This window comes from Uloborus diversus, chromosome 4 (assembly GCF_026930045.1).
Source record: "Uloborus diversus isolate 005 chromosome 4, Udiv.v.3.1, whole genome shotgun sequence".
Taxonomy (NCBI): Eukaryota; Metazoa; Arthropoda; class Arachnida; order Araneae; family Uloboridae; genus Uloborus; species Uloborus diversus.
Window position 1 is genome coordinate 57,693,575 of NC_072734.1, and position 27,142 is coordinate 57,720,716.

The 27,142-nt window shown below is 33.8% G+C and overlaps 1 protein-coding gene across 2 annotated transcripts in view; it reads left to right on the top strand.

The window, feature by feature from the left end:
* Positions 1–27,142, top strand: part of LOC129221547 (proclotting enzyme-like) — a 69,767-nt gene that overhangs the window by 3,178 nt on the left and 39,447 nt on the right. Inside the window, exons 1-2 of one of the 2 annotated variants that reach the window (XM_054856038.1) lie at positions 1,193–1,392; positions 4,584–4,723. In XM_054856038.1, the coding sequence (XP_054712013.1) occupies positions 4,633–4,723 (91 nt within the window). In that variant the 5' untranslated portion in view covers positions 1,193–1,392; positions 4,584–4,632. Of the gene's footprint in view, positions 1–1,192; positions 1,393–4,583; positions 4,724–27,142 lie in introns of those variants that run through there. The other variant, XM_054856037.1, reaches the window with a different exon arrangement.

Here is a 27,142-nt window from a genome sequence, read left to right on the forward strand (position 1 = left end):
TCGTTCTCGTTGATTAATGTTTTCAATCAACGTGTAAAATTGCGTATTCAAACAACGAATAATGAGTAAAAGCATTTTTTTTTCGTGAGTCGTAATTTTCGCGAACATGAAGATATCTGTGATTTCGCGAGCAGAAAATTTCAAATTTTACATGAACAGAAATGAAAATTGATTTCTGCTTAAAGTTGAAATGTATTTCGCGTGGCTTAAATTTCCGCGACCACAACGGGCTGTTTGAAATTAAAGCCTCGAGAAAAAAAGTGTTTTTACAGTACTTAAAATGTTTTCCCGCGCACTCTAAGTGACTGTTATAATGCATTTTTGTTCCTCGTACAAGTTCCTTTTAATTTTGCTGTGACAGTTTCAGATTTTAGCTGCAAACAAAAATATCTAGATTTTTTTAAAATTTCGAACGTGCCATTTTCAATAGTTACCGTTTCTACGTTTTATGTGTATAGTAAAAGTATTTAAGAATTCAGAATAATAATAATAATAATAAAATATAAATAAATGAATTCTAAATATAAAATTAAGTAAATAGATATTAATAAATAATGAATAAATAAATATTAATAAATAATGAATAAATAAATATTAATAAATAATGAACAAACAAATATAAATATATAAATATGTTTTTTTTTTTGAACAATATTTTGCATTGTTAAGAAGTTATTTGACCCCCTTGCAAAATTTGCAATGACTAGCCTGGATGCTGCATTCCGTAACCGATAAGAGACCACTATCGCCCTTGGTGGGATGGACTGCCCTGTAATATATCTCTGTGAAAGTTTATTTAGTCATATTATTTGAATTTCTAGAAATATATCAAATATTAAACACAGAAATTTTTGTGCATTTTAATTAGATATTGCAGTGCAGTTAGTGAGTTCATTGGTGAACATCAAAGAATCTTTCGGGCATTTAACTCAAAGATCATTGCGCTAAAAGGATTACTGTAAGAAATTTCTCAACTTGCTGGTAGGCTTTCTGTGTCACAATTATCAACCGCGAATCGATGATTAATTGTGTACAAAAACAATACACTTTATCGCAGATCAGAGTACTGTCGCTTTCAAAAGCAAACTCGTTTTCCGCGTGAAATATTTCAACGACCTTGAAAGATCGCGCGTCTTAAACCATTAACTTTCTACTTTTCTTTCACTCGTTGCATCTTACTGGTCAGGAGAAAGACAGTTCTTTCCCCCATTATCTGTTCCGGCGTTACGTCATTTTGCGTTCTTACCTGGATGGAATTTTTCAGAAATTGTAGCTTAATTTTAAAAAACATTGGACGTTAGAACTTTGTCAACGCAGAAACTGTCGTCTGCATATTACCCTTGATTCGAAAATCGACATCGAGATTCCAGCGAAAAGTGGTTAAGCTCTCAAGTAAGTGTTATATGAGGAATTCTTAAATTCGAAATTTTTTTTATAACTTACAAATTAACATGCATGAAGTCATTCAGCAATTTAAAAGAACATTTTTCACTGTTTTTTGTCACCCTTCTTTTCCTTTCCTCTTTTTCTATTTTTTTTTCTTTTTAATTAAAATTTTAATGCCATTGCTTATCTTCAAAAATGTAGAAAATTTGTTTAAAATTAATGCAATATTCTGTACAGTGGTATGACAACAGAAAGTAAAGGTACATGTGTTTGGAACTATTCTCAAGTTTACACAAGATTTTTTAAATCCATGTCTTTATTAAATCTTCAAATGAAACTTTCATTTGCATTGTTTCTAAATTAAGGTTTTAGTGGGTAATTAAACGAAAAAAAAATTAAGAAGTGCTCCCCCCCCCCCATGAAAAAGTTGTTTTAAGCATTGATTTCGTCTGTTTTGGAAACTACGTTATTCTTGATTTCATAAAACATATAAAACTATGTGAACCACATTTTTTTAAAAAAATCCTATTTATTTATTTATTTATTTAGTTACTGACAAAGGTCTAAACGAAGACCCAAATTTTATGATAGCTCTAAAAAGAATCTGCATTATTAATCCAATTTCAAAATACCGAATAGAATTTAAAAAAATAATTTGAACGAAAAACTAAATTCAATTAAACAGTAAATTAAAAAATATATATATTCATTAGTAATTCATACAATAAGTCAAATATCAGAGTTAGAAACGTTCGAAGCTATCAAATTGGATTTCCCCTCCCCCTAAACATTGTGTAAAATGTTTTTGAAAACATAACCATGAAGAATTTTGCTCCCTCATTGTGTGAACTATGAAAGAATGAAAGAAAGAATGACCTCTGAATGAATGTTGTGCAGCAAATTCATCTTAAAATTCAAATAATCAAATCATCATTCAAATAATCAAAGAATCTATCAATTGAAAAAAAAAATGTTAGTCATACAACTTTATTTTTTGTGACAATTTTTTTTCTTAATTAAAGGGGGATTGATCCTAAAAGAAATTAATTTCTACAAATCGCTAACACCTCTAAGTGACATATTGCAAATTATAAAACTTCATGATTTCGAGGCGTTATATATATCTACATAAACATAAATTGTTATTTTACATATAATTTATTAACGCTACTTGTTAGTGTTTTATTTATTTAAGAACCATTTGTTTATCTGTTTCACAAATTTGTTTACATCAGAAATAATTTTGACACTGGTGGGAGTTTCAGTCCAAAAGCTTACTGCGCTACATTCAATAGTGTCCCTACCTTTTTCTTGTTTTATCAATTTCTTAAGCTATAAAATTTCTGAAGTTATAATTAAAACCTGGATTATATGCACTAAAAATTCATTAAAATAGGCATGCAAATATGTACTAAAAACTGAAAAATATGCGCTAATAAACTGTTCTTACTTGTGTTGGGAAAAGTTGTCTCATTTAAATAAAAGTTGTTAACTTTTTTATTTTTGCATTTCAATAAAGTATGGCATTTAGCAGTAAGTAGCTGCCCCTAAGCCAGGGCTAAGGCAGAACTGCATACAGTATACCAGATATCCCGGTTATGTCATCCTGAGACTGCAGTTTCGTTCTCATTAGAACTCCTCAGTCAGAAATAGTGAACAACCGAAATGGAGGCGGATGTCATCTCATTGAATCTACAAGTTTGTTGGTACTCCCAGCTTCAATGAGATGACATCTGACTCCAGCTCGGTTATTCACTATTCCTGACTGAGGAGTTCTAATAAGGACGAAACTGCAGTCTCAGGATGAGATAACCGGCCTGTCTGGTATATTGCAAGCAGTGCTGGCCTTAACCCTGGCTTAGGGGCAGTAACTTACTGCTAAATACCCAAGCTTTTTTTCAATTCACGAGTCGAACTATACCACTCTGCGGACACTTGCTGGTGAGATAAATTCACATTATCTACCAGTTTGTTGGCACTCTCAGCTTCAATAAAATGATATCTGCCTTCAGCTCGGTTATTCACTGTTCCTGACTGAGGAGTTCTAATAAGGACGAAACTGCAGTCTCAGGATGAGATAACCGGGCTGTCTGGTATATTGCAAGCAGTGCTGGCCTTAACCCTGGCTTAGGAGCAGTAACTTACTGCTGAATACCCAAGCTTTTTTTTTTCAATTCACGAGTCGAACTGTACCACTCTGCGGACACTCGCTGGTGAGATAAATTCCCTTTATCTACCAGTTTGTTGGCACTCTCAGTTTCAATGAGATGACATCTGCCTCCGGCTCGGTTATTCACTATTCGAGACTGAAGAGTTCGAATAAGGGCGAAATCGCAGTTTCAGAATTTGATAACCGGGATGTCTGGTATGTTGCATGTAAATTACGGCATGTTGTTCATGGGTTTCTTCACTAAGAAATAGCCTCTTGCAATTTAACAAAATTATCCTTTCAACTTCTGCAAATGTTATAGAGCAACATTTAAAAGTTTTAACTTAGTCCCGTGCCGATTTTTCCCCCTTACATTTCCAGCGGTAGAGAAATCTTTTCCATGATAGGAAATAGAACTCTTATCAGCATCATAGAACAACTGCTCAAAACATATTTATAAGGGAAAATTCGAAAAACTTTTCCAAAAAAAAAAAAGGCATTTCGGTGTGATTTGGCTGCTCAAAAATTTCTGTCACTCAAATCTATTAGATATGTTTTGAACAAATACTGAAATTCAAGGTCACTCGTTAACTCTTCTCCCTTCCGGGACCCCTCTCCCATTAACGATTAGCTACAAAAAGGGCAGTATTCGTTTCCATGAAATAGCTTTTCGTAGGAAGCCAAATTATTCGTTCTTCCTGACGAACAAAATGTTTTTAATTTTCTCTCTCTCTTTTTTTGCATCTAAACACAAGTAATAAACGCAGTAATATACATTTGTTTTTTAAAACATACCCCCCCCCCCCCTCTCTCTCTGTGTATTTATGTATTTATATGCATTAACGTCAAATGAAGCAAAAATATGCACAGGTGCATTTGCATATAATTCGGGTTCTATAGTTACGACTTATTTCTCTTTTTTAAATGTTATAAAATACATAATCTTTACCCCACTTAAATAAAAGAAATATATAATATATAATTTAAATTATTCTCATAATTTATTGTGTAATTATTTATTACATTTATCTTACATTTTATCTTGCAGGAATCATCGACTAGTAAGCGCATTTCATTTTCACAGTGGATGCAGAATTATGCGCTTTCCAGACATAACCTTGCCGATCGTATTTGCTTTATCTCTTACATATATTGGATTCGCCTCGTCTAGTCGAGTAAGAAGGCAAAGTAAGTTGATTTTCTTGTATAGATTTTCCAGTGCAGTTATCTACGTCATTTTTGGTATAATTTTCTTCATACATTTTCAAGTTGGAGGAAAACTTCTCGCATACAACCAAACAAAACAAAACAAAACACAAAAATACTTAAATGCGTTTGGGAGAAATGAAAAGTGTTCGCTTGACCCGTACTCTGAACGCGTTCATTTGAAAAAGCTGCACGTGATATAGCTACGAGATTTACTCACGTACATAGAAAATATTTCATACGAAACAGAGAACAACTTGGTTACAATAACTCAATTTTTTTCAAAAGTGCAGGTATGACTACTTTTACTACTATGCATAGCACGGCCGTTTTGTTAACTGAAACTCCAGTTTAGGTTTTGGTTCAACTATAGAAACCATTACACAGTTTCGGTTTGGGGATTCTGTTGGAGAGATAAAGAAAAACTAATTTAGTTTTGATTTGGACTTAGACTGGATTGTAACAAGTCAAAACTCAATAGCTTTCATTTTTAGACTAAAGTTACATTGCAAGGAAAAGAAAATTATACTTATTTTTCTTTCAAACGATATCAATCATGTTTGAAAGTCAATAAATACTATTTTTTATTGCAATTTTCAAAGGCAATTTAAAATAGAAAATGTAATTGTTATGATTAGACACACCTTACCCAATATTATTGGTTGACCGACGATTTGACTTATTTCTGATGTTTGACCGAGAAAGCTCTCAATTATATAACAAAAAGGCTTTTTTTTTTTCTAACTAAACTTACTTTTACATGCATTTCTGTCAAGCAGAAAAAGAAAATATGTAGATTGCATATATTTTTAATGTTTAACTCCTTTATATGTTCCAAGAAAAACAGAGCTATTAAGAAACCCTATTTTTATTCATAAAAAAAAAATAATTTTCCCATTTTTTCCAGAAAACCCCCAGAAAAAAAAACCGTTTTTTTCCACCACTTCAAAATTTCTGGAAATTTTACATCTCTAGGCTTGATAAAAAAATTAAGCATTTAAAATTTTATGTATTGAAAATATAAATTGACATGCAGTCAAAAAATTTGCAAAATTGATCGTAAAAAAATAAGTGAACAAAAGATCGCCGAATACCATCATATAAAACATTTTGAAGCAAAAAAAAAAAAAAAAAATTGATTGTGAAAAATGAAAGTAATATTAAAAGATATCCTTTGATTAAATTAAATAAAAAGTAATTCAATTAAAAAATTAAACGAGACAACTAGTACTAATAAATATCATCGTTCAAAAGAACGGAGGTTCATTTTTTTTTCTTTTTTGGCCATCGTACTGCACCGGTCGAGTGAAAGGTCGGTCTTTTTAACCCGTTCGTTCATGAACGACACATCTCTAATTTTTAAAAGTTTTAATGTTGCACAAGTTTCAGTTTAAATTTCCATTTTTAAAAAAAATCGTTTTAAATATCCATTTAAACATTGTTATGTTGTTCTGAACACTTATAGTAGGAACTAACTAATATATATCGCCTGCTGCATGGATTTATTTAAAATCAATTTATATTTTTGCTAGCAGTACCCGCACAGAGATGCCCGTGCTAAAAATTTTAATGGAAGTCCGTTGAATAAAAAAATTGCCCCCCCCCCCCCCCTCTGTTGTGAAATGATAATTTTTCTTTGTATAAAATGCGTTCACACCTTTTCAAAAAAAAAAAAAAAAACTATTAAAGTTTCTGTGGAAATTAAAACTTTTCGTCAAATCATTAAATTAGATTTACAGTTGCCTTAAAACTCTATTTAGCGAGTGAAGCAGTTTTTACTGCAAATTAAAATATTTCGCCAAACAAACAAAAAAAGACATTAAATAATGTCTTTCAAATGTAAAAATAGTTCCACAAATTTATTGTTTATCACCACACTCGCCCAGCAACCACGTTCTCATAATCCATCCCTCTAACGAAAAAAAAAAAAAAAAAACACCCGGTGCAACATTCAAAAATCATCGTCAGAAAAAAAGAGGAAAATCTCGTACATTTCACTCGGATAAAAACAAATCAAAAGTTTCTTTTCTTTCAAAACAAATCGCCAAAACAATGAATTACATTTACGGTTGCTTTAAAACAATAATCTTAGACTGAACTGCTCAGCGCCTAACGCGCCAAGCGACCACGCTACTGGAACCCAGCCCTTTTGCGAGTGAAGCGGATGTTTTTTTCTTTGGCAATGATCAATGTCTCGTCAAACATTTGAAAAACGTATTTTCAAAATTAGATGAATACGGTCTCTGTATTAACGTACAAAAGTGCATATTTGGTGTGTGAACTATAGACTTCTTAGGATTCAATCTTTCGGAAAACGGAATAAAACCACTACCCGATAAAGTACATTGTATCCAAAATTCTCCCACTCTCATATTCGGGAATTTAGGTGAAATTTGGACCTAAATTGGAGTAAAAAAAGAACTATTTATCGGATTTTTTCGAATTATAGCCTATGTCACTCAGTAAGAAAGCACCTTTCATATAGTGAAGGAATTTTTCAAATAAGTGCAGTGGTTCCGGAGATTACCTTGAACATATAAACACACAAAAATCTACTGTCTCTCTTTATAATATTAGTGTAGATTTCAGCAGTAATTTTTTTAGTGGCACCAATTGCCTTTGTTTATTATCATTTTTTTGTTAAAATTTGTTAGTTTACTTTATTCAAGGAAAGGATATCGTGTGCTGAAAAGATTCATCTAAAATATGCTCAATACAAGTTGAAAAAAAATAAAATAATCGCTTAAGAAACTAAAAAAAAAAAAAACACGCTTCCGTAGCAAAATGAACTAAAAAGTGAAAAATAATCTTTGGCTGATAGTAGTTGACCAATCACTTAATTTTAATGTAATACAAAAAAGCGTGGGGTGCTGTCTATTTACATTTTTGCTTGGACAACAAATGGAAGAAATTCAAGACAACTGATAAGAAACCCCCCACGCGTTTTTGTATTACATTAAAATAGGTCAACTAGTAATTGGTCAACTACTATCATCCAAAGATTATTTTTCACTTTTTAGTTTATTTTGCTACGAAAGCGTGTTTTTTTTAGTTTTTTAAACTATTATTTTATTTTTCTGTTTTTTAGTCTTATGTTGTAGAATTATCAGGCTTTTTTTTTTTTTTGTGTGTGTGTGTGTACGGTATATATGAAAATTTGAATCAGATTGGGACTTAATTGACGAAATCTTTACTAATATTATAAAGAGAGAGGGCGGATTTTGGTATGTTTATATGTTCGAGGTAATCTCCGGAACCCCTGCACCTATTTGAAAAATTCTTTCACTATATGAAAGGTGCTTTCTTACTGAGTAACATAGGCTATAGTTCGAAAAAATCCGATAAATAGTTCTTTTTTTATTTCAATTTAAGCCCAAATGTCATGTAAATTGCCTATTATTGGCTATTAAAAGGGGTGAAAAATTACTTGCACATATTAATATTTTATATCGTTGAAAAGGGTAGAAATTTTCGCGTTCTAAGCAATTTGTTTCAATGCTCTAACTTCATTACGACGGGAGTAATTTGCGTTTTTAGCTCAAACGTTTTTAGGCTTTGCTGAAATTTTGGCAATACTTTCTTCATTAAATTTATCAATAAAAAGTGAAGGAATTGTCCCACAGTTTTCTTTTTAACACCGTTGGAAAATGCGACATTTTTTACTCCAGAAATATCTCGACCTATGGTCGAAAAAATAACCTTCTATCTCCAAAGGAAAAAAAGTTACAAGCCGTTAAAAATAAACTTCGAATAAATCTAATCTCCATTAAAATTGCTGATGTTTTGTTTTGCATTGCCATGGTTACGTCTTTTTGCTTCGGTTCATTTTAATTTCTTAAAGGTCCACAAACTTGGCGCCACAGAATTATTAAGCAGTGGGGAAATGTTTTCGCCAATTCTGCATATTTTACGATCAACGTTGTGGTAATTCCCCCAGACATTGTAGAAATTGTGGGAAGAGTTTGAAAATTAGAAGACTAAGCAATTTTCCCAATTATCGCCAAATTTGTGAACGCCAAAGACCAAGAGCTAATGTATTTCGGCCATGGCCTTGCTGATAGTGACAGAAGCAAACGATTATAGCCCATAATTGACGATAGCGCCAAACCCCCAGTTATAGAAATATTTTCGAAATTAGTAATGAAAAGAAACCAGTGCATCGAAAAAGCAGGAAGGGATGGAAGTTGTATTTGTACGCGCTTTTACATTTAATTGTAAAGAAGAACATTACTATGATTTAGCTATCAAAACTAAATGATATCCAAACAAAATATCAATGTGAAAAGTAGCCAAGTTCGATTGAAATGAGGTTCTGGGTAGACGGTGTAACCGACAAGATTCAGATCTCAACGGATAACAAGGTCCATAGCAGTTCCTCATGGAAATTGGATTGCCCCGTGTTCTTCAATTCATTTTGAAAACATTTTTGAGCAATCACGATTGCTTATTGTTCTCATTTGACTGTTTTTGAGGTCCGTGCCTTTTTCAGCTTGGACCAGAAGCCTCTGCAGCACCACCGCCCACCGTCCTCTGCAGGCGGCGCGGCGCGGCTGCTCCGGTCCTAAGCTATCCGCTTCTCCTGGTCGGAGGCGTCCATGTACTACACACACGCACGCTCACACACGCACGCTCACACACTCACACACATACACTCACACACGCCTACGTGCATACACACAGGTCTACGCACACACACAAGCCCACACACAACTATGCACACGTATCCGCCCAGGAGGGGGGGGGGGGGACAGGAGCTGTTTCTAGAAACAATAACTCCAATGAGTGTGGTCCTGTTTCAGTTCGTGATTGCGAAAAACATAATTTGAATTCAAAATTTCAGAATTCAAATTATTTTTTTAAAAATTTGTTTTTACTTTCTTTTATCCCGGATTTAAACTTGCCAAGTTACTGTATATTTGGAGTGGACACATGTTTTGAAATTGTATTTTGACGACCAAAACTTGCCGCAAGTTTAAAATCCGGAATCAAAGAAAAAAAAAAAAAAAAAATGGTTTTCTGAATGAATTGGAAAACATGGGACAATCCAACTTCTGAGGAACAGCTATGGAACTTGGTACACGTTTAGATCTGAATTATTTTATCGGTGACACCGTCTACCCAGGGCCTCATTTTGATCGAACTTGGCTCCTTTTCACATTTATGTTTTGTCGGGATTTTTTTTTTACAGCGATCCATAGCGTACGGTAATGTCCACAGCCCTGCTATTTTAATTACAATAGAGAAAATAACGCCTTTTAGTTCAGAGCAATTTCATGTGTAACGGAAAGACAGTTTTTTTAAAAAAAGGTTTAAGCGATTACAGTGAAATTATTTTCATTTCAGCTGTCTTTTTTTTTGCTCTGCACTTCATTGTTAAAATATGAAAAACGAGACAGAGAAAAAAAAATTCTATTCCTTTTTCCTCAATGTTTGTGCTATTTTCTGCTTCGTGATGAAATGACACTTTTCTGAACCAAGCTTTTGGAATTTTTGGATATTTTTGTGACATTGTGTATTAATTCAATCTTTTAACTGACGAATACTTTCGTGATAGAGAAGTAACAATAAGAAACTGTTAATTTAAATAATTTTTCATGCACTAGGTTGACAAAATTCAAGTTTATGCGTTTTGACGGAATAACTGCGGTGGAGTGACTTTTAAAGTCCATTCATTGCTATAAAAAAGACGATATTTTTTAATTAACTTAAAAATTGTTGCCTTCAACTTGTATGACACTACTGTTGTTGTTTACGTGTTCATGGTTAATAACCATGGAACGATGCCTCGGATCATTTGATCATTGCCTCGAGATTTTGGACTTTTTTATTTATTTACACATGGACAACATCTGAAAGATTTTCAACGTAAAGAAAGGAAATACACCACTCTGAGCATCCGAGGTTATCAGACCCACGTTTACCAGCATTGGAAGCGAAGTTTCTACCACAAAGCCACGAAGGCCCCCAACGCATAATGAATGAGGCGTAATGATTGATGTAGTTTACGAAATCATTCCAATAAATTAATGAAAAAAAAGATTCTTTCGAAAGAATTTTGACGGACAGGTGTAATCTTTATATCAGGATTTTTCTTAAAATTACTTTATGGACTATATTTGGAGCTCAGACAAAATTATATGTGCACATTTTAACTAACGAAACAGGATCTTTCTTTTTATTTCGGAATGGAAAGAGAAATTTACACTTGCTCTAAGAGTTTTTTTTTTATTTAGTTTTATAGCACGAGCAGAGCCGTGCGGGTATTCCTAGTTATTTATAAAACGAGTGCGAGGTAATATCTTAAAGTTAAGACAAGGGCACCCCGATGGGAAGCTACTGTGAGTCATCGATGTATGTTTGTATATTTATATTACTAGGCTCACCTAAATTTTGGCATGAAATCAGAAAACAATTATATTTCATGTTCTAATTACCTTGGAACATTGGAACAAATTTTGTCTGATGCAGAAAATTAAAGGTTTTTGTAGATATTTTTAAATAATTTTTGCGAGCATTTTTTAATGTATTTTTTAAAATTTTTCCTTTTTTACATTGTTGGATTTATGCCAAAATATTGATTAAAATTGGAGGAAACTAACAATTAAAAGAGTTAATTAATTAATTTGATTATAGAATATTGCATTGTCATCGGGTCTGAGGCCGCGTGCCAAATTTCAAAAGAATCCGATCGCAGGAAGTGGGCGAAATTTGAGCTGCAAGATTCCGTGACAAGATACATACATACATACATACAGGTGAAGCTTTAGTTAAAAAACTGGATTTCTTCCTGAGTACCTAATTTACTTTTTGATTGATTTTTTACATTTTAAAGCAACTTTTAGGGGAACTATGATAACTTGAAAGATGCTAAATTGGCAAAATAATTCCCATCCAGCATTCATTAAGATTTTTTACAGTATGATTACACTTTTGGGTTTCTTTTTTCACCGAATTTCTTTCAACTAAAGCGCGGCAAAAAACTATATTACCAACGAAAAAAATAAAATAAATAAAAGGATAGGACAAAACCACTTACGGTCCAATAAGAATAAAAAGCGATTCGTGATGGCTCAAAAACAAAAACTCTTTGGTACGCGAAATGTTTCACGAATTTTTACCGGTCTGTTGGACAAAACAGGTTTTAAAACGCTATTTTAGAGAAAGATAGGAATCGTGTGGTGTGCTCATCTACCTTATACACCCAACATCTTACTGCAATTCATGTAACATTTTCCTGCATTTCAAACCTTCTTTTTTGAGCTTTAGATATGAAGTTACTTATCTATTTTATTTATCAGATTTTTTAAAAAGAATTTCAATTAACTTCAACTTTTAAACATTCAAAGAATTCATTTGGAGTAAAGTTGCAAGAATGAAAATACCTTTTGAATTATCCGTATGCGTTGTTAGAGTTCTAAACATTTCACTTATTATTTCAAAGATGCAACGTCTTTTTTGTGCTTGATGAACTGTCAAAATTTCAAACTTGACTAAATACTTTTGCTTGGAAGCAAACATCCTTTTGTAAGCTCGCTATCTGAGGGTAAGGCGCCTATATATACGAGCCGACGCATCAGCTTAAGATCAGCCATTTTGGATTGAAGCGCTTGTTTGAGCGGTTGTCTTTTCTGACGAGTTATCGCGTTTGGTAATTTTTCACTGCGAGCAATTATTAGCAACACGTGAATTGCTTTTAAAATAAAGTATTATTTTTGGCCAGTTTGGCATAACCCAAAACTTTACTGTGGTAACCCTAGCTTCGCAACAATGAAAAATCCGATCCAAAATGGCTAAACTCAAGCTGATGTGTCGTCCTATATAGCGGCTATATCTGAGGGACAAGAAATGACTTTTCCAATGTCTGACCAGGAAACATCACGATCAAGGGAATTCAAAAAAATTCCAAATTGATGGCATTCGAAAGAGCATTGGAAAACATGTTTATGGCACTGAAACTACGTGCCCTCGTGACCACGTTATCAAAATATGAGGTCTTAAAAATTGCCGAAATTTTTAGTAAAGTCGCCAAATTTAGCGAGTTTTGTTCAGAAATGGAAGGTACGGCGCGAATTCAACATCTGCATCTGACAAGACATTTCACTTCCATATTTGGTCACCACCAAAGCGCGTGAGAAATATCGCATTAATTCTTTACTTGGGGTGACTACCATGGCGCGGGGTGTCGTGGCTGACTGCGGCATTGAAATTTTTAGGGGCTTGTGTTCCGGGATATTAACGTGCAACTGTATAGGGGAAAACGTCACCGACCGAAATATTTGTTTTATTTTATTGTAAAAACAATGGAAATATAATGTATATTGACTTCAAATCATATTTTCTTTTGGCGAATCCCCTAGACCCCAAGGGGAGTTCCTTCAAACATATGTTTCCAACTACAGAAATGTGAATGTGGGTGTGTCTTTTGTTGCTTTTCGAATAACTAAAAAGAATTTTCTCGAATAATTTAATTTGAACCTCCCCTCTGTAAAATGTTATGGAGAAGGTCAAGATAAAAATGTCTTTTAGCATTTTAGGTAGTAGTAGTAGATGTAAGTAGATTTTACTTCACTAGTTTTCGTGGTTATTATTATTGGTGAAATGTATTTTATTTCTAAACAAGGTTCTCATAAGTATTAACTATTTTTTCTTTTAGGTTCTGTGCAAAGCTAATTTGTTTACTTTAGATGATATAAACTATTAAAAAACATTCAAATTCAGAAATTTTATTAAGCAAATTAATGTTTAATACAGATCCGACACATACAAAATAAAAACGAAAGACGTTTATGGAAAGGAAAAAAAACATGCTACTGACAACTATGATACTGAAAAAAAAAAATGATTAAAACATAGAAAATCGTGGGACCAGGAACATTTTATGAACTTAAATTTCGTACAGGAAACGCAACGGTCAACTTCTTGCGGAAAACAGAATTGCAGAGGTGTTTCAACAGGAAGTGGCCGAGTTTGTAGTAGCCCAGACTTGTACCACGCATATTTTATCATGTCCGAGTATTGTGGTGCACTAAATTGGAAATGAATTAGCGACTGCAGTTTCAGGATGTTGTCACGTTGAAAAATATCTATTCCTCCCTCCATCATTGCTTTGTCGGATATTCTCTGCGCCAACTGCTTCCAGGATCTGAAGACTCCAACATCTACAGGTTGAACTTTTGCAGTAGCACCTGGTGGAATTTTTTTTAATTCAAAAGTCGCAGCGTCAGGGACCGCTTCACTCACGATGGAGTCGTCACAATACTGGGTTAGAGAATCTACCACAAGGTGAGACTCATCACCAACATAGGGGAAATAAACGTCTTGAAGACATCTTTTTAGCAGCACTTTCGTGACTTTCCCTAATGAAAAAATTTAGTTAAAGTCAACTTTTTGCTTTTGTCAATACCAGAAGCTAATCTGCTTCACATACACGGAGGACCGCGAACAAAGCGCATTTGCTTCCGAACAAACACACGAATGATTTACAACACAATGAGAAGGAAAAAACATTCAGGGCACAGATGGGAATCGAGATCATGACCTCCGGTATGCGAAGCTAGACTCCTTCTTGAGAGCCACCGAGGCCCCAAAGAAACATTTATTAAAGCTTTTGAACAACTAAATTAAGAATTTTTCACTCACCAGACTTCGTAGCTTGGATGCTCAAATTATTAGGCTTGAACATTGTGTGTCTTACACGCGGTCCCAATTCACCTTTGGCTTCTTGAAGAATGATTAGCATTGGTGACAGCAATCGCCCATCGGCACTGGGTGAATAGTATAGCTATGAGTCATACTGTGCTTTGATTGAGCAGCAGCTTCTACTTTCTTCACTCCTCGTGTATCTAGACTTCTGCCACTGTGCATCTCCTTGTGGAATCCACTTTGGTCTTGAGTTGTACCAGTTGGATGGACTACTTCTTGTGCTTGGACATATTTCAGCGGTGAAATTAGAGATGGCTTGTTGTCGTTCAGCTGCATTCTGTGCAGTGATTCTCCCGACGAAACCCGTGATTTTTCGTGACACAATGTTGTACCGAGTTTCAAATTTATGCACCCAAGAGCGACATGCTTTGAAACCCGTAACTTGTTGCATAGAACTATGTTCCAATGCCCAAATACGTATATCTTCGTCATGGATGGGATATCGTTTCTCACGAGCTTCAAGGAACTTCTGATAAACGTGATGAGAAATATGTTTGTACTTTAAACGCTTCGATATACTAGAAAAAGTGCTTTGTACTTGTTTCTCCTAATCGTACAAGTGGGAAAGGGATGTCACGAATCTGAAGGACTTTTTTATTGTAGCTAAACTCAATCTTATAGATTTTCCAGACTGCCAGTACTCTACTGCCCGTTTCTTGTCTTCTGTCGTAATAACACGCAGTTTATTTCTGTCAGAACTTGGATGATAGCTAGATGCTGATGATTTTTGAGACGCTTCTTCTTAGCAGTCTTCTAAATCACCACTTTCAACACTTAACACATCATTCTCTCCAAATTCGTCAATAATAAGATCTTCCTGCACCTCAAAACTAATGCTTCCTGATGCAACCGTCGTATTAATTAATCCTAAATTGTGTGTTAAATCTACTCGTTAAAATAATTTAAATATTTATAAGAGTATACATAAGATCATAAATACAGAGTTGCGTCAAAAATCAGAACGTTTTCCCAGGAAGTTTAAATAAACTTTTTGACAGCTGCTAAGCTATGCATACATTTCGTGAAATAAATTACACACAATGATTAAAGAAATGAAAATAAGTGCAGATGTAATAGAGGTGGAGTATTATAGTTGCCCCACAAAATGGCGAGGAAATCCATTGGAAAATTTTAATAAACAAAAAATAAATAAAGTTTGGCATCAGTGCAAATTTTTCGAGTCACAAAAGAAAGTTCTTTCCAGATGAAATGTTGGAAACTATCAGTCTCTCAATAAATAATGTATCGAGAAGTGTGTTTTGCAGAAACAAAGTATCGTCGAGGCGCTAGCGATAAGCAACTAATAGGTTTGTCAACACATGGTGTCGGGTTATGTGCTATATTGTACGTTATGTACACACATATTTGTAACTTTATTTGTTCGATTGACATCCTGTTTTTTAAACGGTATTTTTTTTTTTTGGTTATTTCAAAAAATTCAAACTACCAATGGTACCAATTAGTTCTGATTTTTGACACTTTACTGTAGTAATAAAGCAAATTAAAATATACTGCAGTGAGAGGTTCCCCAAGCTTAAACCGTTTGGGAGAGCAAAAATTCTCAATTTACCGAAAGAAAATTCAAATTTTTCCGAGCGATAAAATACGAGTATGCGCAAATAATAATGTATGAAAAGTGACTTTCGGGAGTTAAAAAATTGTAATTATGTCCTCTAATTTGCCGAACTGTCAGAGGAACTTTGTCGAATAAGGACAATTTTTGGGAGGTCACAGTGGCCTCCCATCAGTGCGTTCCTAACTGCAGTCAACAAGAACGACCTCCTATTACTGCGACCGATCTGTCATAGGGTTCGAGCACAGAATCTCGTTTAAAATTCCACAGATGTAATGATATTTTAGCATCCAATAGAACGTATTAACTGAATACATTTGAATATACCGTTCAAAGTTTAAACTTTTTTGTTATTCTTAAGACTGTCTGTTAAAAAACTGATGTTCAAAACTTTTATGCTTCTGCGGGTAAAATATTTCGCAGAAGCATAAAAGTTTTGAACATCAGTCCACTGAAAGAGTTTATTCGATGATGAAACTGTTTTGAAAAAAATATGATAACCGTAGAGAAACGGTAAACACACTTTAAAGTGAAATACACCGCCAGCTCAGTCATTTCCAGCCGAGGACTGCAGTTTCGTGCTTATTAGCACTCATCAGCCCGGCTTAGGATGATGCTGAGCTGGAGATGGAAAACCTCTTAAGGGAGCCAAGAGTGCGAAACAAACTCGTAACTAATACAGAATTAGCAGACCAGACGAGTGACCGAAGCAATGGTTCGGTTCAACTCGAAGATTGAACGCGAGGCAAATTATATTCAGTAAATTACCGCCCATTAGCCAGGGCTAAAGCTCTCTAGCTCAGTCACTTTCCTAAGCCGGGCCGATGATTGCTAATAAGCACGAAACTGCAGTCCTCGGCTGGAAATGACTGAGCTGGCGGTGTATTTCACGTATTTCTGCTTTCGCTCTGGCTAATGGGCGGTAATTTACTGAATATACACTTTAAAGTCTTTTTTTTTTTTTTTTTTTTGAAAAGTCGTAAATTTGAAGTCTTCAACAGTATCTAAATACGAAGAAAACGACATTTTTAAAAATTTCAAACCATGTTCTCAAATTAAAGAAAAAACGATTTCTGTCAGTTACTTCCTGTGTGTTTTTTGTTATGTGTATTGTTTTCAAGTTATGTGTAAGCCCTCTAACAAGTCAAATAAAAAAAAACTGTATTAATTTTTATTTTGCTCGTATTTGAATTCCCTTTTAACGTGAAACATAGGGTAGGTGAGGGTAAAGCCCCACGATTTTCAGTTTTTACACCACCATGGTTAATAAAATGCGTATTTTCCCATTTTTTCAAATTAGAATCATTGCGTGGGTTGTTACCTATAATCGTTCCAAATTTGAGATACGTCTGATTAGTAATAATTGAGAAAATTACAATTTAGCGGGAAAACAAAATTGCGGGGTTTTGCCCCACAAAATGGGGTAAAACCCCGCAATGCGGATCTTTACCCCACTCAAGACGAATGTGAATAAAAAGGGTGCCTACTTGATAAAAACACTTGAAAAACCTCCTTGAACCATTGGTTTATTGTTATACAGAAGTACCGAACTTAAATATCTCACACTTTTAATCTTTTTTTTTTTTTTTTACTTTTTAACTTTGTCACGAAAATATTCTCCTTTCCATAAAAGGAGGATTAACTACCCGGGAAAAAATGGCAGCCGCATTATAAAAAATAATTTAAATGCCTGAAGCATAATTTAATTGAATATCTAGTACCCAGTGTTTTAAGTTAACAGTACACTAGGTTGAGTTTTCTAAAAATGTTATTGCGTCGTGTATGGAACCGTGTCCTGCTGAGGTTACGACTATTTATTTATAACGTCTTCATTTCCAATGACTCTTTCTGTGTCTCAGTACATTTGCAGGCTTCTAGATGTTTTATGTAAAAAAGAAACCTCTACATAACCTTCTCCTTCTTGTCATATTGAAGTTATCTTGGCCACATTGTGCAGGGATAAGCTTCGAGTTATTCTCTGCAATTTCACTCACAATTATAGGGAAATTTGTTTCTTCTTCGAAGTCCCAAGCTTTTGTTTCATTTTTCAGAGATGTCTTCAATCGATATTTTTGAACCTAACTTTAATGTCTACCATACAGAACGAAGAGATGCCTGCAATTAAGTTGCGTGCTTCATTAAGTTCGACATTTATCATGGTTCTGAATTGTTTTTCTTCTGAAGGTACTAAAACAAAAAATTAAACGTACGTAAATGTGCAAAAAAAAAGAGAAAGAGAAGAAATTACTACATTAATGAAAGCACATTTGAATTGAAATGAATGTAAGATTTTAACTAACAAATCTTATCGAAATTAAAACTTCATGACTAAATGTCCCCAACAATTAATTTTTTAAGATGAATAAGCTGTACAAAACATATGCTAAACAAAGATATTAATAATATTTCAAAAAAGAGACACTTTTAAGCCTAGTGGAGAGAATCCTTGACCTTTTGGAGATGCGGGCTTTTACCCCAAAACAACTGCGGGGATTTTCCCCATTTTGTCACTTTCTGAAAAACGCCCCATGTTGCTTTTAAGCAGCCATTAGAATAACTGTTTTCACCCGAAAGTGAAGCTTTAATGTTCCAGTATTAAATGTAATTCATTGATTCTTCTTTTCAAATTCTACATTTTACAATGTTCACATAATATATTAGAAAAATTAGATCAAAGTAGTAAAAAACAGACTGATCCCAATTTCTCGTCTCTGGAGTGCCTAGTCAGGACAAAATTTAGGCAATAGGTTTCTATAGGACAAACCCACCACCTAGAGGTAAATTTCTTACTCCAAGGTGATCAAGTTAAAATGTCGGTGCGGGTTTTTACCCCACTCGGGGCTTTACCCCCACCTACCCTAATTGGTAAAAGTGACTTCAGTATTTTTAAAAATGACTGAATAACATGCAATATGATGTGCATTTACGTTATAGCGACTTACAGTTGCAGTGACAGACTTTTTCGAACTACAGGGGTTGTTGTAATGAACGTCGACTATAAAATTTTTGATAAGAATCTGTTATGAAGTAATTTCCGACATCGTTAGTTTTGCTGTGCAAATTTTTGACATTTACTATCTGTTGTTTTCTTTTTTTTTTAATTATTATTTTTTACGATTTTAAATTAAAAATTAAACATTTTCGCTAGCAGTGGTCAGACAAAACTTCATGAATGATAATAACTTTTGAAAAAATAAATAAGAGCTGGGATACTACAATCCATGATCATTTTCTTTCAACATCAAAAACTGTCCAATTTATTTTCAATATATAAGCTTTAATAAGCATTTTTTTTTTACTTATTCATATTAATTCTCGTACATAATTATTAATTACTTACAACACATTTCATAACAAGAGTACAAACTTAAATTAGTTAAGTAAAACAGACTTAAAATGCACTTAAATTCTGAAATGCATTATTATCACGATTACAAAGTTAAATCCTACGTTCAATTTCGTTATAAAGTTGTAGCTCCTCTGGATAAAGCTCTCTAGTTTGCATTTCACAGGCTTCATAGTTACTTTTTAATTTTACACACACAAGTAAAGGGTTAATTCGAAACATCGTTTACGCGCTTTGTAGATGACTAGAAATGGGAATGAGAGTCTTGCTAGACGCAGGCGATGAAATCACGTGGTATTTTCCATTTCTTGCCAAGTCTTTAAATTTGGCGAAATTTCATAAGATTTCGACAGACTTTGACCCCCCATATCTCAAAAACAAAAGGACGAGGGCACACAATATTTGGGTCAAATTGTTTTCTAAAGATACTCTTTCGAATGCGATCATTTTAAACTTTTTTCATGATTACTGAACTCGTGATGTTTCCTGGTGAGAAATGCATCGGGTTAATACATATGTGCGCAGATGATGCATTACTTAAGCCTTACGTAAACCCCTCCCCTAAAAAATTAAAATGATGAACCTGTTCTAAAATCTAAATATGCAGGGGGGCCGGATTTGGAAGTGTGGAGGTCCCGGGGCAACGAAGGAGTGGGGGCCCCTAATCAGGGTTCGAAAAGATCATCATATTTTTGAAAATATCCGATACTTTGATATATATCCGAATATTTTGATATATATGTATATTTTCGACCCGTGAAAGTTAGGATATTTTGTTAAAATTTTATTATGGGGGCCCCTTTGTTGTGGAGGCCCCGGGGCAGTAGCCCCGCCTGCCCACCCCTAAATCTGGCCCTGTAAATATGCCTACAAAGGTGCAAACATCCTGTGGGTCTTGTGTGCTATCAAGCAGGGCCCAACTAACTATAAGTGAGGCCCAAGGCTCACAATGATTTAGAGGCCCCCTAAAGACTTTATAACGGAATGCAGTGATTGATTTACAGGTTTGGGCCCGTCAGAATTCATTTTTGGGAACCTTTTCTCTATCACAGAATTATATAAATGAATTTTCTTATGCATTTATGATAAATATGATGCCCCTTTGGTGCTCCTCATACTTGTGACATGGTAAATTCGCTGCTTGCAGAATGAATATAAGGAATCCTTTAAGGAAGTTTTTTTTCAATGAACAAGTCATTATTTTTTATTATTATTTTAAAAAATATATGTATTTTTCTTTTGTAATAATGCTATGCAAAAAAACTTTAAGTAATTTGGTGCCCCTGAGGAAGACGGGGCCCCAGGCCCAGGCCTAGTTGGCCTGTGCGGTAATCAGGCCCTGCTATCAAGAGTCTTTACCTAAGTAAAAATTCCTTTTCAAGAAGACATTTTCTTGCTTTCTTCATATGACACTACGACTGCGTAGACACTAATTGCGTAGCCGTAGGTCATCAGTAGATTCAACGATGCTTTAAAAAACTTGCCAAAGGTACCTTATGGCGTTTGGTCCAAAGGGCGGATTATATGTGCATAAACTCGTACGCCAGAAGCGATAAATAGTTCCAAACGAAAATTTCATTCGAATATAAAGCAAAAACTTTCGTATATTTTACTTGTCATCATGTTTCACTTAAGATATGAAGTAATAATACAGTTGATTAATATTAATGTTAAATAGGTTTTTAAGTAGTAATTTTAGTTGTAATCAGTGCTCTGCAGTGAAATAAATCAAACAGGGAATTTTGCCTCTACTAGTGGTGTGACACCGATAAAAAAAAATCGATATTTCAAAGTATAGATATTTCAAAACATCGAGGTTCATAATTAAAACATCGATGGTATTGACACATCGACCCCAAAACATCGATCTTCTGAACCATAGAGCTTTTTTATGTATATTCCTGCATAAAAATCTAAAAAATGCTTTAATACTAGAACTAAATTCACACTAATCAATTAATTATTTAAGAAGAGTTTTGAACTGTCAAAGTAAAGCTAGAAACAAAACGAACAGCTCATTATTAACATTCCTAATTAAGTAATACAAATGGATAAACAACTTATGTATTTAAAATACAAAAGAAAAAAAAAATAAAACATCAATACAAATTAATTGGAATAATTTCGTAACATCTTTTAAATTTCTATCTAAATAGTTCAAAAACTGAAAGTAAGGTACTTAATAATTTATGCGAAACAATTTGAGAAATTTGTAAAAATTTTCAAAGTCAATAACATGGAGACACAAAAAAGAAAAATAAAGTTAAAAAGAGAAACGGAAATTTAATACATTGATTACTCTAGTTTACTAACTTCCAACGGACTCATACGGAAGTATTGTACAAATTGTATTTCAAATTCAAATTATATGAGATTACAAACATTTATATCAACTTGAAATGCATACTAAGTACATATTTAGAGTAAAATTGTAGCGTTTAAATCAACGATTTATTGAGAGCGGGGAACAAATAATATAGGCTCATCTATATATTTTAGAGAAAAGCTATAATAAAAATTGTACACATTTGGAGAAAACTTTAGAAATGCTCAATATTATTTTTGACAGTGTGTTAGAAAAAATTATTGGTGTTTTTTCTGCAATACAAGTCTAATTCTATGCACAACTAACAATAGAAAACTACTTCCGATGCGAAAAATCTTGCAAGACCAAAACTAAAAAAAAAAAAAAATAGTCAATCTTCCGTCATATCTGTAAACTAAATATATTCACATTTTAAAGGATATTTTTGGATCAAATATAAAACATCGAAGGTAAAATATCAATGATAGAAAAAACATCAACTCTTAAACCTCGATGATAAAAATATCGATGTTTTAACAAAAACATTGATGTTTCCGAAAATATTAACATTTTTATCGGGCCACTAATCTCGTGCAGCTCGACTACGGAGATATGACGGATGAACTGGAAGTGAAAACGGACCTTTGTAAATACTAGATAGAATCAGCGAGAATGCACCAGCAGTTAAGTATCGCGTTCTCGCTTATCCTACCTATTACAAAATGAAGTAGTCTGTTTCCGCTTCGAGTTCACCCGCCATCTCTCCGTGGTTTAGCCACAGTATCGTCGTTGAGGCTCCAATCGTTAGAAATGAATAAATTGACGTATGCATATTTCAGTAAATTATAATGGAATTTTTAATAGACATTTGGAAAACAACCATTAAAAAAAATCCATTACGTATAAACAAATACAGACATTCATTTATTTTTCTTCCCTGTTATTTTGTCTCAACGAAACATCCTTAAACGCAGCTTGCGTAGTTTTAATTCATGCATTTATTTGTTTTAACAGGTGAAAGAACGAGGTAGCTTCATTTACCTTTTACTTTGCTTTCTTAGTACGAAAAGGAAAACGAAAACATTTTGAAAAAATAATAGAATGTCTCTTCGAAACTTTTCCCGGTATTCTTAAAAGCGATATCATAACCCTTCACTTTCAAGGACAAAGTATTTATTTCGCTTTTTTATTTCTGGCTAAATAAGCTCAAACGAGGTGAGGTCCTATTATGATCACATTCGGAGAAAAGTGAAATGCGAAACCATACAATAGTAATACATTCCATAGTTGTTGGTAAATTAATCATGATTTCCAGGAAACTATGCGATAGTGATACATTCGATAGTTGTTGATAAATTAATCATACTTTCCAGGAAATTATGCGATAGTGATATATTCGGTAGTTGTTGGTAAATTAATCCTGCTTTCCAGGAAACCATACGATAGTGATACATTCGATAGTTGTTGGTAAATAAATCATACTTTGCAGGAAACTATGCGATAATGATATATTCGATAGTTGTTGGTAAATTAATCCTGCTTTCCAGGAAACCATACGATAGTGATACATTCGATAGTTGTTGGTAAATAAATCATGCTTTTCAAGAAACCATACGATAGCGATATAATTATAACAATTTAAATTAGTAGCCCTTGTAAAAATTGTTCTCGTGCCTCCGTCGTTGAAATATAGTCTTAAAATTCACCGAAAATTTAAGGAAAATCGCCAAATTTAGTGAGTTTTGCTGAGTAATGGAAAACATCTTTCACACGCTTTGCAGATGGATGCCCTACCACCGCAGATGGTAAAATTGTTATTGAGAAATTAGTATCTTCAATCTCTCGCCAAGTCTTTGAATTTAGCTCCTTTCTTAAAATTTCGGCAAACTTTATCACCTTATACCTCAATTACAGCGGTACGAGGGTAAATGCGTTTCGTGTCACACAACAAACAGCGATAAAAATAAAAATTTCAAAAACCCTCGACTGAGTCGCAACAGCAGAATTAAGAAGGAAAATTGAAAATCCTTTTAAAAGCCTCATATTATTGAAAATCAATGTTAAGTATTTTATTTGCTATTAAATAGAAACTGACAATAGATAAAAATTTTAAATCATTGCGTTTTATTTTCTTGTCGTCCAACAATAAATTCGGTTATCAATCGCGTGAATAAAGGCTTAGTCGTTAAAAATCTGCATTAAAAAAAACGTTATAGTTCGAATTCTATGAAACAAGGAAGTTCCAAACGCATTCTATCAGACGCGGAAAAGCATTCTCTTTATTTTGGTACTAGCAGTACCCGCACAGCGATGCCCGTGCTAAAAATTTAATGGAAGTCCGTTGAATAAAAAAAATTTACGCCCCCTCTCCCTCTGATGTGAGATGATCATTTTTCTTTGCTTAAAATGCGTACACACCTTTTCAAAAAAAAAAAAAAAAAAGCTACTTGTATTAATGTTTCTTTGGAATTTAAAACTTTTCGTCAAATCATTAAATTAGATTTACAGTTGCTTTAAAACTATTTAGCGAGTGAAGCGGTTTTTGCAGCAGTTTAAAATATTTCGCCAAATAAACAAAAAAAAAAAGACATCAAATAATGTCTTACAAATGTAAAAATAGTTCCGCAACTTTATTGTTTATCGCCAAACTCGCTCAGCAACCACACTCTCATAATCCATCCGTCTAACGAAAAAAAAACACCCTGTGGAACATTCAAAAATCATCGTCAGAAAAAAAAGGGGGAAATGTCATACATTTCACTCGGATAAAAACAAATCAAAAGTTTCTTTTCTTTCCAAACAAATCGCCAAAACAATGAATTACATTTACGGTTGCTTTAAAACAATAATCCTAGACTAAACTGCTCAGCGCCTAACCCGCCAAGCGACCACGCTACCGAAACCCAGCCCTTTTGCGAGTGAAGCGGATGTTTTTTCTTTGGAAATAATAAAGGTTTCGCCAAACAAACAAAAAAGTCTTTATATGTTAAAACAATCTTTATATGTTAAGAGCTGCGTTGCCCGGCTTTGCCCGGTCTACCTTGAGAATAAAAATTGTGTCAAGTGACATATATTCAACAATCAGGCTTAAATAAAAGGGGAAAAAAAAAACACCATGCAAAATTACCCTTCCAAACAATGACGACAGATATTAAAATACTTTTAAGAAATTAAAATGCGAAAGATGGATTTTAAAAGCGTAACCATGGAAACACGAAATAAAATAAGTTTAAGAAATTAAATGCAAAATAAGGAAAGAAACAATGGATTCAAAAAGCGTAACCGAGGAAACGCGAAAATAAAATGTTTGACAACCTGAATCAAAATGACATTTTTCGAATTTGATTTAAAAACCCTTGTAACTTGTTTCCCTTTGAAGATAGAAGCTAAGTTTTTCGACCATAGGAGAGATCTGGAGTAAAAAATGTCGCTTTTTCCAATGGTGTCAAAAAGAAAACTGTGGGACAATTCCTTCACTTTTTATTGATAGATTTATCGATGAAAGTAGTGCCTAAATTTCAGCTAAGCCTAAAAAAGTTCGAGCTAAAAATGCAAATTACTCCCGCCGTAATTAAGTTAGAGCATTGAAACAAATTGTTTAGAGCGCGGAAAATTCTACCCTTTTCGACGATATATAATATTTATATGTGCAAGTAATTTTTCACTTCCATATTCGGGAATTTAGGTGAAATTTGGGCCTGAATTGGAATAAAAAAAGAACTACTCATCGGATTTTTTCGAATTATAGCCTGTGTCACTCAGTAAGAAAGCACCTTTCATATAGTGAAGAAATTTTTCAAGTAGGTGCAGTTCCGAAGATTACCTCGAACATATAAACACACAAAAATCCGCCTTCTGTCTTTATAATATTAGTATAGATTAAATTTAAAATTTTTTAACAATGTTTTCATTGCAAGAATCGCGAAAAATCTTTTAGAGATTTTAAATTAATTTCTTCGTTGATTAATGTCATCCAAAGACTCAACCTACCTAAGAACACTCTTGATCAACTCTCCTTTCGAACATTTTTTTTTTCAAAATCGGTCCATCCGTTTAGGCGCTAGAGTGCCACAGACAGACACACAGATACACAGACACGTCAAACTTATAACTTCCTTCCTTTGTGTGTCAGGGGTTAAAAAAAGGCTCTCAATATGAATATGAAAAAAGGTTGAATATGCTCATTGAACCTTTTTCAACTTTATTCCTTAATACACTCATCGTATAGGTGCATAAATGATGTCACACTTTTCTCAACATTTTTGATCCCGCTCCCCTCTTATCACAAAGTGTCACACTCCCCCCGATGTCACATGTCAAGCTATTTTTCATAACCATATTCACATAAAAAATGCATGATGTTTAGTTTTTGTTACCCTCATCCTGCTTGTCACGAACTGTCCCCCCCAATTTCATGAACCCCCGTCTCTCCTCAAATCATGGTACAATTTAATGACAGCCCCTGAAACAAATATTTTAGGCAGCCGTCTTTTTATGGAAATATAATTTAATCAAAAACTAAGCCCTACGTGGCTTTCCTGTGAGCTTCAAAAAAAAAAAAAAAAAAAAATCCTATCCTTAAAATAAGTCCTATTTAAGATCGTAATTTAAAAAACGCCATATGACACGAGATATAGAATGGTGTCTTATTTATTGACAACAGCTGGGGTGTTTATTCCTGTGTGTCCAGATGCAGGCGCAACAAATATGTACATTTGAAACAAAATAAACGGAAAAACTGACAACAAATTAGAAATCCAACTTTTTTTCTTTTTTTTTTTCATTTTTTGGAGGGGGCCATTTCAAAATATGGCCACAGAAACCGGAGGGAGGGGAGGGGGGTTAAGTGGTATTCGGGCATTGACAGAGGCGTGCACGGGAGGGAGGGGAGAAGGGACACCACCTGTTGGCCCGGGCCCAAGCCTGATAAGGGACCCGAGATTTTCAAAATGAGGGGTGAAATCTATGTGAGACGCAAGAATAAACAATATGGAGGGGGCCCCGTAAAAATCATTTGTGATGGGTCCCAAAATTTCTGTACACGCCCATGTGCATAGATAAAGGTTCCTGGGCTCTCTAACAGTGATTTTCTCAATCTGAATTCCACAAAACGCAGACTTGGTTGCTTTAAAGAGAGATCATGACTCTCTTGGATTTACGTCCGATCATATGGTTGTGTTGATGATTTTGTTTATTTTTGATTGTTTATTGAATGGGACTGAACACATTTCTTAAATTTAATAAATATATTTCTGAAATTTAATAAACACATTTCTTAAATTTAATAAACACATTTCTGAAATTTATTAAACATATTTCTTAAATTTCATATTTCTCAAATTTAATAAACATGTATTTCTTAAACGATATGAATGTTTTTTAAGCTCCGAGCAAATATCAATTAAGGAGTCAGAAAAAAAGAGAGAAAGAAAGTCATCCCTGAAATTAACTCCCAGCGAATCTTTTGCACTAAAA